Consider the following 13,256-nt stretch of genomic DNA (forward strand, 5'->3'; position numbering starts at 1 on the left):
ACTGCTGTACTTTTGAAAAGCCTGTTTTGTTTCGAACTTATCTTAATTGCAAGTTCGAGACTCCAATCACACAAATAGATAGTTTAAAAGGGGTGGGAAATCTGATTGTTAGCTCCTAAATGAAGAGATGCAATTTATTTATTAGGTATGCCATAAGTTTCCAGTTATCTGTAGTATGTATTTTTTCCCCTTGTATATGCTTACTTGACAAGCATGAAAAATAACTTGGAAAACCTCTGAATTGGTAAATTCACCCAATGTAGAATGTGGAAAGAAATAGCTCATAAAAAATATACATTAGATGAAAGTATATTGGGAGAACAATATAAAATTTAAGGCCCCTATGTGTCCAGTCGCAAGCAATATAGTCGAGGGGCCTTGTTTTTGCGGAAACGAAATTTACTGATCTCAGAAGATTTAAATGTGCTGCAAATTTGATAACATTCTGTGACCATTTATGTTGTGGGATCACATTCTACTACAACCTTGTTGTATAATGGGAAAAAATTTAGTACTAGCGACATAAGTATAAATTGGACAAAAATAAGTCAATGCTGATTAAGATGTCGGTATTTTGATAAGCATAATTTTAAAAAGTACTAAATACATAACTAATGAGCATTGTTCAAAAATAAGTGCAACTGTTGTATACCTTGGTTAGTAGTTATTACTTCTTTCTACTAATATGAAGTGGGGGAGATGGAAGTTGTCAAAAAGTATTACTGTGGTAACATTTTGAACTGTTTTCTTCTCCATGCACTATTTTAATGCTTGGAATCTGATGTATCTTAAAATATATGTGTGTGCATGCCAGCCATTACGTGGAAAAGGTGTCGAGTGAACAAAGCCCTTATCACTAAAAATAATTTTTAAAAAGTTTAAATTAAAATTACGAGGAGCACTGCGACAGTTTTTACTCAGTTTTCTTTATTTTAATTCAAACATTTGACTAAATGAAAGATTAGATTGAATTATGAATATTCATAGTTTATTATACCCCTTTATTTCTCCCATAATTATCAATGATGGTATGGGAATGAGTTTCTCTCATAGAAGCTTTAATTTTTAAAAAGTTTGTATAAACTTTTTATGACGATATTTATTATATTGAAAGGAAAGTATTCTATTTCTTCCCAAGCATAAACAGGATTATTTTTTCTACAATTATGTATGCCCAGTTTTGTTTTGATTGACGTAAGTCTGAAATTCAAATCCTCTATTGACTAATGTTTCATCCAGATAAAATTAGTAAATTTACAGGTAATACATTTTAAATAAATAATTTTTCTGCAATCTTAAAATAAAAATATTTCACTTAAAAGAAATGCAAATTGGTTTACTTGTGTGTTAAAATTCAAATTTTAAATTAAACAAACAATCTTCCTCTAAGACAGTGTTTCCCAAAGTGTGGTACGCGTACCCCCAGGGGTACGAGAACAGTCTAGAGGGGGTACCCGCTCTTATGTGAATATCTTACAACAAAGGAACATTTCAAAAAAAAATTATTTAAAAACAAAGCTCTCCGTGAAAATTAACAATTAAATATTTTTCTGTTGGCTATTTTTTGCTGAGTTAACAGTTAATAATTAGTATTGTCTAAAGTCAGTTGTAATTTTTAACTTTAGTGCAAATTTTTTCATGGTAAAAAATACATAAATTTTTTTATTAGGATACACAGCGTTACGAAAAATTTAGAAAGGGTACACAAGAGTAATAAGTTTGGGAAACACTGCTCTAAGAGACCAAACTTATGGACCAGTACATTCCAGAATATCTGTGCTTTTTTGAAGTCATAACAATGTTTCCTTTAACCTTTTTTATTTGAACCTAAATTCAAATTTGCTTTTGCAAAAAGGTGTTTTTACCAGCTCCTACAAGTTAAATCATGTAACTAAAATAGCTTCTTGAGGCAGAGGATTATTAAGTCAATTTTTTAAATCGGACCTTTTATCTTTGGTAAACACGCTAGAATAAGCCAAACTATTGCATTAAAAATTCAATGGGCTGCTGTTAATAGCATATGGTAATTGCTGTATTTTCTTAGTGACCACTCTTGGTGCCCTTATTAGGTAGTGCCTAACATTGCTTCATGCAATACAGAGTCTCTTGCTTTATCCCTCTTTTTCAAAAACTTAGCTTGCAACTTATTTTCCATCAGAGGATACCGAAAAGTTTCTTTCTTAAAAGCTGAAGCCAATTTTTGACTGAGATGCTCACATTTTCCTTCTAAGGAGATTATTCAATTCTTGATAAAACAAAACTTAGTGTTTTTATTTCTAGTTTTCTCCTTTAAAAAATATATATATATTTATATTATTTGATATGTGATTGTTATGTAGCCAGGGCTGATTGTGCTCCGGAAAAAATCCGGATTTCCGGAATTTTCGCTAACAGTGATCCGGAAGTTTCCGGTGATCAAAGGTCCAGACGTTTAAAAAAATCATTGATCACAGAAGTTTCCAGAAATCAAATTTTCAAAGATGGAACTTAAAAACACGGTTTATTTTATTTGTTTGTGAGGGAGAGCCAAAGAGATACTTCATAAGCTTATATTCATGATTAATATTCATTTTTTATCAGTAAATAGTTGTTATAATCATAAGCTCAAGAAAGAAAGACATATTTGTAAATTTTAATTACTTCTCCAGGTCATCATAGGTATGTGTAAATGGTATAGTTATGTGTAAAATTTTAAGTATATTTTAAGTAAACTAAGAAATATTGAGAAAAAGGAAGAAAATTTTTTTTTTCTAATTTTTCAATTTAAACTTTTTTTTTTTTTTTTAAACTCAAGAAATTTTCCGGAATTTTGACTTGGGCTCACAATCACCCCTGTGTAGCTGTAAAGTGATTTTATATTAGTTAACTTATTTCCTTTCTTTTCCTTCGTTTTTATAATTTTTACCTGACTTCTGATTTTTTGTATATTTTTTATCCAATTTCGACTATAATATGGATAGAAGAAATGTGGATGTTACCGTAATGAATTCCGAAGTTTTGCGATTACAGTAACGTTTTGTAAAAAAATAGTGCATTTTTTTTCTCACGTAGAAAGATAACTGCAACAAAGAATCACGCACTCTATTTCAGAATTCACAGCACTCATGCGTTTTGAACACACACGGGAAAAAAAGTCGCATATTTGAGATAAAATTGTCCCGATTAGAGCGTGTTATAAAGTGATTATTCAAAATTCGCGGTCTTATCAAAAGAGAAATTTAAAAACAGAAAATTCCAAACTGTCAAAAATGTGATCAACAAAACCACGTGAACAATAAAATAGAGTGAATCAAAATTTCTTGTACGAAACAGTGTAGCATTTAAAAAATCAAGATTTTATAAACTTTGTGAAAATCAATAGATCCTTGTGAAATGGCAATAATGCGTGATTCTTTGTTCACTGAACGAATTAATATTGAGGTTTTGAAAACCATATGAAAATCCGTTTTAATAACTACCGAAAAAACTATCTACAAAACCACGCGGATTCATTGTGGAATCCTTGCAAATCGAGTTAGTCAAGAAAAGATTACTAAAATATGCTGATGAGAATTCGCAGACGTTGTGATAGCGTGTTAAAATTTCGAGATTTCGTAATCGTGTAGAAATCTGTGACAGTCGCTACTAAAATAACGATTAGCAAACCATGTGGATATATGGAGGAGTCTTCGCTTATCGAGTGGGGTCAGAATAAAATGAAAATACTCAAATAAGTTATTCAAAATTCGCGGTACACCATAAAGTCGTATCAAAGCACTCGGGTTTTATGTGAAAATAACTGCCAAAAACGCTATTGTCATAAAATTTTTAAAAAAATTGGCGGTATGAAACATTTAATGGAAATTGACTGTACTCGTTACCATGCATTATGTTGACCATTACCAGTATGTATTATATTTTGTAATAAATTGTTTCCTGCATATTATTTGATTCTCAAAAAGGTTACTGAAGAGTTAACATAAAAATCAAAAAAAAATTTATTTCAAATTTTTTGAAATTGGATGTTCTTATGCAAGCTTTTTTAAAAAAAATCTTTGTACACTTATTGATATGGAAATATTTTCTACCATGCTTGTCTTCAATTTGTTACATTGCTTCACTTATTACTATTGTATATATTACTAGTTATTGTATATATTGTATATAAGGCAATAAATATGAATTTTCTGTTATTTCTTATTAATTTTATTATCACTGATTTGTGATTTCTTGTAGTTCAAAATCATTTTGTGTAAAATTAATCAAAACTCACTTAATAAAATTCTAATTGATTGGATTGTTTCCATAGTTATGTGTCTGAAATGTATATTTTTCATTATCATACACATTGTAAGTTCCTACAGTGCTGAAAACAAGTTCTTGCTGCAATGTTGAAGTTGGTACTGCATAGAGATTGAAGAAATAGAAGGAAGACTTCCTTGAGACTTGTGAAATGTATTACTTTCCTGTTATCAGTATTTTTTTTTTTTAATGAAGTACTTTCAGAAGCCAAAAGCAAAAATTTGAATTGCATTTTTTATATGGCTATAAATATTTAGTTATGCTGATAACAAGTTGTTACTTTAAGGTCAAGATTATTTCTGCTAATTAATGTTTAATAAAAACTTTCCTTTATTTACTTAAGTGTAATATTCTTACACTTAAGAAGAAAATTGAGAGTTAATGTGCTTTTTGTAATCAGTTTTTTTTTTTTTTTTTTTTTTTTTTTTTTTTTTTTTTAATTTTATTTATTATTATTTTTTTTTAAATGTCATAGCGAAACTTCAGAGGTAAACATTTTAAATATTGTTAATATTCATTATTTGAATTGTATATTTATTATGTGTCTAACTCTTAGTTACTGCAAACCTCTTGAGTAGAAAGGTTCTGCATATTTCCTGCAGAAAAACTGTTGGTGTGCATTAAAAATTAATTGCACTTTTTTGGTGCAGTGCTGTGTACAATTCCTTTGTTTGCTAACCATGTCTCCGTGTCTTAGTTGAGAAATATGTGCAGAGGGGAGCATATTCAGAAATTGGACTTAGAGTTAAGCCAGTGTTCTCCCTGAGCGTTTTTAGAAGATTTGTCCGTCCTGCCTGTCATTTGATCTCTAAATGCACCCTCCTTTCCCTTTTTGTAATAATAAACCGCTATCCCTCAAAAACTCCTAATTTTAGCTTGCCTTTAATTATTTTCAAAAGCTTCACTGTTATTTTGATAATGAGTGATAGTTATTTTGTAAAATAATATAAAGAGTAATTTAAAAATTAGGATCAAATTCAGTTATTACATAATTTGATAAATTTTAACCGTGTTTTAAGTGAGAGCCCTTTCAAGACTCTAAGTGCCCTTTACTGCAAGTCAGCGCCCCTACTCTTTTTTTTTTTTTTTTTTTTTTTTAAATTCTTGGGAAGATCTCTGGTTAACCAATTTACTGCAGTTCCATAATTTATACCGAAGGTAATTAAAATGTAATGTCATTTTACATTAAAATGTGGTGATGCCAACATTTTGTAAAAATTTAATACGCTTCCGAAATTTTGTATCAGCCTAAAAGTTCTGTTGCTTTTGAACCGTGGAACTTCAATTTAATTTCTGGTAACAAAATTTCAAAAGCTTAAGCTGTGTCATTTTAGCATTTCTTTGTAAAATTTTATTAAATATTGCCTTGACTAAAGTTTTAAACTGCATCATCTAAGCCTTTAGTTTTGTTTTATTATTAAAAATCGTTTATTTTTCATAGAATTTTCATAATAGTATTGGAATTAAATTTTTGTAACAGTATTAAAATTATTTTATTCTTTAAATCTCATTTGAGAATTCTCGTCGTTTTTTCTGTTTTTCTTGCATGGGAATCGATGCAAATTGATTGATTTTGCAATTTCGTATACTATAATTATAAGAAGCACGTCCTTTCCTTAAAAAATATTAATAAAGCTACCTGGAGTGCCCCATGTGGTACTCATGCTAATCAAATTGATCATGTACTAATTGATGCAAGACATTACTCAGACTTGGTGGACATGAGAGCTTAAGGCTAACGTGGATTCAGTTAACTTCTTGATAATAGCTATAAGTCCGATCCAGATTATCGTAACTCAAAAAAAGTGCAAGGGAGAACCGTTAAAAGCATATAACTGTAATAAAATTAAAAGGGTAAGACTTGAATATTGCAAAAAAGTACAGGAACAGTTGAATTTAATGAATTGTGATGGTACTGTGGAAAATAAATGGAAATGTATATAAGACAGTATCTATAACTCTGCCAATACCAGTGATTGATAAAGTAACTAAGAAACAGGCTAAGGATTGTTATGATGTTGAATGTGTTATTGCTAATGATAAAATGAAGGGCACACAAGAAATAGTGCAGATGAGTATCGTAGACTCAGAAGAAAAATTTATGCAAATGAAAAGGGTCTTTGATGAGAAATTGTTATAGGATGTTGAACATCTGAAATCCATTAATGAATGCAGAGCATTCTATCGAAAATATAACCGCAGTTGATTAGACTTGTACTTCTTGAAACGATAGCATTAATATTTTAATGAACTTATAAAAATTGTGAGGATGTTGAAATAATTGCATCTGAATCCAGCAATGACATAGAAATTGAGGCTCCAATTAAAAACTTCAAGATTAAGGGCTTCGGGATATGATCTTATTTTAGCTGAATTGCTAAAAAAGATTGTGAACCTACCTTAAGGAATTTATCTGAACTTATTAGTGACATATGGTACTTAGAGATTATGCCAACGGATTGGAATATTAGCATTTTGTGTCCAATTCACAAGAAAGATCTTATGACCTGTGCCAACTATCGTGGCATTAGTCTGCTTAGTATAACTAATAGAATCTTGTCAAGAATGGCTGTTACTGGAATTTTACATTGAAACACATCCTTTTATTAATTTCAAGGTTGCTTTTGATAGCATTAATAGAAATTTATCTTTTTGAAACAAGATTTTAAAAAACCTTCGAGACTCATTAAACTAACGAGACTCACATTGAAAGATAGAAAGAAGTAGGATTAAGTTTCTGGGATATGCATATGCTGGTGATATTGATGGAATTTTTCGCTCCATTCCGGCCCTGAAAGAGGCATTTCTTGCCCTTGAGGTGGCTGCCAGACGAATGAGCTTAGTCATTAATGTAGAGAAAACAAAATGCCTGTTATCTCAAGGAACGAGTTCCAAGCCCCTATTTTGAAATAGATTTAAAAGAGAAGTTTTACTTACTTGGGATCAATGATTACTATTGATAGCCGAATGTCTCCTGAAATAAAGAACAGGCACTAAATATGGGCTGAGAAGAATACTCAAAATGTCTATGGGCTAAGATTTATTAAATTTAGGTTTCTTTCTAGAGAAACTTAAGTTCTAAATTTTCAAAGCTCGTGTCAAGCCGATCCTTGAAATATGCTTCTGAAGCTAGAACAATGACTAAACTGAAAGAAAATTGTATTGCAATTATTTGAGGGAGAAATTTTGAAGAGAATAACTTGATGACGTAAATTAAAACTAGAGAAGCAGATTTAACTTAGAACTGTACAAGATTTATAAACAATCTGATGTTATTAAATATATAAAAAATTAATGGAATGAATTGGATAGCTCACGTGATTCAAAATGAGTGGTGACAATAGAATTAAAAAGATATTGCTTTTTATACACCCTGGAGCAAGAAGGCGTCAAGGGCCGCAGTTGAGATGGGCTGATTCGATAGAGGGAGTCTGATTTTCTTGCTGATAGCAAAAAATTACAGATGAAAGAGGAAATTTTCTAAGGAAGACACTGGCCCACATTGAGCTGTCTGGTTAAGAAAAATGGCTATTCAAGTTAATACTCTGAATAGCTTTTTTTCCACTCTGTTTATGTATGTAAGAATCTCAAAAATGGGAAAAAATCCTATTAGTATGCATAACCTAATTATGATTTTTGGAAATATTTAAAAATATATTTGAAGTAAGTAGAAGGTGCTTATTCTTTAGTGTAAAATTTTGCTGTGTGCACCCTGTGAAAGCATGTATTTATCAAGTAAATGGATGAATTTAATTATGTGACTAAAATATGTTTTTAACAGTCCTGAAGATAGTTGTCCACACTAAAATGAATGTACTTTCTTGTTATGTGCATTGATCTGTGTTTTGGTGAAATCAGATTTTAGATTCCTAATATTCAAATTTTGCCTTTAATGAAATAATTCATGGTTGTAATTTAAAAGCTTTCTTTTGAATGGTATGACTCCTTATCTAACATTTATTGTATACGTTTATTGCACGCAAATAATTTCTTGTGTCTACTTTATTATATTGACAAATTTGTTCCTTCAAACTGTGTTGGTAAAATATTAATTTGAAAGTGAATTAGATGGAGTGATGCAGCTATAAAAGAATTGAAAGAATGTCCAGCTGCTTGAAGTAGCTTAGCTTTGTCTTGAGTGTTTCAATATTTATAAAAATTATATTTTTATGAAATAGTGATATGTTTTGCATGCATTTCTGTATACACATTCTTAGAAAGTTTCTTTCAAATCCACGCCTTTTGTAATTAAATAGTATAGTGACCAATATATAAGGTTTGAAACTACTGCTGAAATGTTAACTGCATCAAAATGCAGCTAAATACATTTTAAAAGTATCTTAAAGGTTAACTGCCATGCTCTGAGCTGATTTTTCTGGTCCAACACAAAACTGTTTAAAAACCCATTAAATTTTCTGTATTTTAAAAGATATTAAGATTTTGTAACTAACTGCTAGTCTTTCTCTAGTTAAAAAAAGCTGAGTTTTTAACTGGAAATTGAAGCAAGCTGTATATGAAATTAATTAGAAGGAAAAAAAAAATTTCTTTGCAACTATACCTGTATGGGCATCGATAATTATTTTTTACTATTATGACAGAGAGTCCTACTCTAATTTGATTTGTATGGTTACATCAAGTTTAGTTTTGTTTACCCCTTCATTATTTGAAAAAAGTCATTGCTGTTTAGTTTTTAAGTCATCTTGGATTTGTATACTGTATAGTATACATTATTTATGTGAATTTTTGCCAGAGATTGCCAGTGCTATAAAGTGCTTCGTGGCTTACTGATGGTGAAATCCAAATGATGAAATCAAAATATTCATCTGTGGTATTAGACTTACTGACTGAGGAAGCACATGCAGATAGTAAATGTGTGCAATGCCAGATATACTTGGGTTCAGGTCATACACCAAATTTAAAAATTTGGCTTATAATTTTGAACATCCTTTAAATGAATTTCAGGTATGTCTGCTGGACATCTTACTGAGTCTGGCAATCTAACTGCATTCACTTGAATCTGAAACTGACATCTCATGCAATTGAGTCTGGCAATGACATCACACTGCCACTCTTAAGCTGTGTTTAAAGAGGTATAATTACTCAGATAATTGGAATTTTAAAAAAAAAAAAAAGCTTTTTAATGTGCCATTATTTACCAAAATGCTTCAATTTGCAAATAGCTGGATTATCAATATATTGCCTGGTTGTTAAGAGTGTAAGTTTTCAAAGTAAAATAATTATAATTCGCATGTCCCCTAGTCCAAACGTAGTGGTAACTTAAATATTCGGGAAAGCATACTATATCTAGGTCTAATTTGATTTGAGCTATCAAATCAATTCAATTTTTATTGTATGCTATATGCCAGTTAGTTAATATTTGTTATATGTTTTGTCAATTAAATTTTTCTTTAAAAAAGATTTCTGGTTGAATTAAAATTACTCATTGCAAAGGAACGTATGTGAATTTTTTTTATGCTAAGTAGTCTAAGATATTTGGTGTATTTGCAAAAGAATACCTCAACAACTAAAGACTGTATTTATGAGGAATTCTTATCACCAAATTAATTGCTTTTAAAAATAGTACTGAAAAAAGAAATGTGGAGATTTTACTGGGATCTAACTAACATAATTTGTTCCTATTTTAACGTAAAATGTACTAGCCACTTAATATTCAACTTTCATAGGACAGAAGTAATTTGAATTGTGGAAGTATGTTTTTAGTGTTAGAACAAATTTCATAATGCAAAATAAGCAATTAAATTGCTCAAATACAGTCTTTTTCACCGTAATTTCTGCTAGAAATAACAGTTAATTTGGAAACTGACTTCCCTTAGCAGGTAAATAACAATTCTGAGGTCTACTTCATGTTGAATTATACAATTATGCTCATATAATACAGTATTAGTTGGTTGCCAAAATACAGCTTTTCAAATTTAGTGTTCTTTTGTATTCATCCTGCATTTATTTATTTTTTTTAAATGTGCATGCTCAAGCTTGCTTTTTTTATTATTCCTTTTTGCGGTTTAAATGCTTCTAATTAATATTAAAATAATTACAAATTTTCGCTATTAATTAGAATGAATCATATGCAATGAAAACAGACCAGCTTATAGATATCATTGTTGCAAAATGGTCTGTTACTTGTATATAACATTCTATAAATACAATTTTTTTTATTGACTTCTAATATTGTAGCTAGTATATAAGTCTGTTTTCTTAGGTATTCTAAGATATTAAGAATTGTTTTGTTTTTTTTAATTCTATTACAGATGATAAAGAAAATGGAGAATCTGAAGAAAAGTATGATGAGGATGGTGAAGATGACGATGATGTAGTTCCTGATGATTATGATGAAGGCGAAGATGGGGAAGGAGAGGGAGAAGATGATGGTGCTGATGAAGATGAAGAAGACGAAGAGGATGCTTAAATTCTTAGACCATTTCTTTTGGGGGGATGATTAGCGAACAAATAATATTGTCATTTCTTAATATCAGACAAACTTTAAATTTTTAAAATCACACCCATTTTTTTTAATGTGAAAATTTACTGTTACATACTTAGTATTGTAAATCTTTAGGTACTGTATCCCTGACCAGTATAAGTGATTGTAGCCCTTTTTATTAAATACAGATAGTTCTGGTATCTAAATGTTACTGTTAGTTGTTGATGTAAAAAAATTGCACAATATTCTTTGCAGTTAACATCTCCCGTGTCATCTCATCTGTCATGTTTGTGTCTTCATTCACCTGTCATTTTTTAGATTGTGTTGAGCATCGCAGCAGAATGAAATACGCATGGTTTTGTTATATTTGTCATTACATTTTGCAGTATCTATCTTTAAACTGGCATTGTTATTTCATCATTTATGTATATGACGCAAAGTTATTCAAAGCATTTAAATATTTTGTGATTTTTCAACCATGGAATATCCCCAAAACTTACTTCATTTAACTTAAAAATAGATCTGGATATATTTCTTTTGTCATTTTTTTATCACTTGCACATACCATTTTTTTTCACTTTCCAGTATTGTGATTGTGTATATACGGAATTAAAAAAATTTCCATTATTAGCTTTTTTTCAAAAAAATATACCTGCTGTGTTGTATTCTATATCATTTAAAGCCAATGTGTATTTTGTTCTTGAGTTGTGAATAAAAAGCTCTTTGATTATACTCGTTATTTCTTTTTTTTTTTTTTTTTTTTTTTTTTTTTTTTTTTTTTTTTCAATTGTCATATTATGTACCTATAATTCGAAATTTAATTACGCACGCTGCATTGCATAAATGACGCTGATATTCTGGTAATTTTACATGTTAGATAAGAAAAAAAAGTTTCTTGCACTCTGCTGTAGCCAGCTCAGGTTTCATAATCGAACCGAAAAAATCTCTTAAGGTTTCACCGATCACCGGGACCAATTAAACATTTCCAATTCGTCAATATGTTATTCCTTTATAGCAAAAGAAAATTTATTTTACTTCTTGTTAATTTTATTGTTGGGGGCAAGCTGATGACCTATCGCTTTGCTCCTTATTGATCAGTACCATAATCATATAGAATCCATTCCCTCCTAGCGAGCATCAACTTTTGCAAAGTACAAATAGCTATAGTGCCACCATCTATCGAATGTTATGTACACTAATTTTAGTTCAATAAAAGTAATTAACTATAGAGTTAATATAGCAAGTGATGATCTGAACAGGAATCTGAATACATTTATTTAAATGAAAGGATTAAATATATATATTAGAACTTGGTATGAATTGAGATCTCATGTACTTGGAATAAAAGAAAAGATGGAATTTAAAAATAGTGAATAATTATTTTTATATGAGTACTGATAAAAATTGAACTAAATCTTATATATTAAAATAGTGAATTCCAATTTTTAGATTCTCTTAATTTAAAAATGGAAACTAATAAAGATGCACATATTTTTTATGATGATGCAAAAGAATCAGCATGAGTTGAGTGGTAGTTATAATATGAAAACTGGAAAGATACAAGAAATTATTAAAATATGAAAGATGCTTTCAAATAAAGTTTTGAAAGGTGATATATTTATTAAATATATTACTAAACAATGCTTATTTTTTAAACCTAGCTAAATGGGCTATGCGAAGATAGCCCCCTGAAAATGAGGAAATTAAATTGCATTCGTTTGCCAACTTCGTTTTTAAAACCACTTTTTTCGGACATAATCCCGAAAATTTCATTACAGGCAAATAGACTACATGCAAGAGTTAATCAAATATGCTTCTCACAGTTGGCTGGAGAAAAACAAGGTAGTGCCATCATGTCTACCCTATTGGCCTCTAAGATACGAAATTTTATAGAATGGCTTGTTAATGAGAGGAAACCGAATAATCGTGCCTATAAGAAATATTGAGCAAAATCCATGAAGAGCTTTAGCGAATTCTGTAATATATTGGCCTGGCGCCAGTAAACAAAGACAGGGATTAGTTTGTGTATGTGCCTCGTGTATGCAGGAAGCTAAAAGCTGTTCTGAACCTTTGAAACCAGCTAGTTTTCCTCAGACCATGGGAAATTGTAGCTATGGACTTAATCAAACTTCACTCAGAATGGTATTTATTAGTAACAGATTTTTACACGTGTTATCCAGAAGTGGCAAAACTGAATGGTTATAACATCCAAAGAAGTAATTAAACATTCCTAATCGATTTTCGCCAAACATGGAATTCTAGATATTGCAAGGTCAGATAATGGACTACGATTTGAAGTTACCAAAACAGCTGAGTTTCAAGAGACTTCGCAGAAATATACGGTTTGAAGAAGATGACTCAAGTCCAAGGTATCCTCAAAGCAACGGTTTTGTTGAAGCAGCCGTACAGACAATTAAGATTCAAAAAGTCTAATCCTCTTAGTGCGACGTAAATTAACAACAAAAAGTCTAAAATTCCTTGCTTAGTCATATTCAGTTATCGAACGACATTAATGAATTGTTGCTGGGACGTC

At 30.2% G+C, this 13,256-nt stretch overlaps 1 protein-coding gene across 1 annotated transcript in view; it reads left to right on the forward strand.

Annotated features, from left to right (window-relative positions):
* The window catches only part of LOC107449508 (uncharacterized), a 43,560-nt gene extending 32,105 nt beyond the window's left edge, over nucleotides 1-11,455 (forward strand). Inside the window, exon 4 of the mRNA XM_016065037.4 lies at nucleotides 10,551-11,455. Within this exon, the coding sequence (XP_015920523.1) occupies nucleotides 10,551-10,708 (158 nt within the window). The 3' untranslated portion in view covers nucleotides 10,709-11,455. The remainder of the gene's footprint in view (nucleotides 1-10,550) is intronic.
* The last annotated feature ends 1,801 nt before the right edge of the window (nucleotides 11,456-13,256 follow it).

Source organism: Parasteatoda tepidariorum, chromosome 12 (genome assembly GCF_982258835.1).
Source record: "Parasteatoda tepidariorum strain Cologne lab strain chromosome 12, Ptep-v5.0, whole genome shotgun sequence".
Taxonomy (NCBI): domain Eukaryota; kingdom Metazoa; phylum Arthropoda; class Arachnida; order Araneae; family Theridiidae; genus Parasteatoda; species Parasteatoda tepidariorum.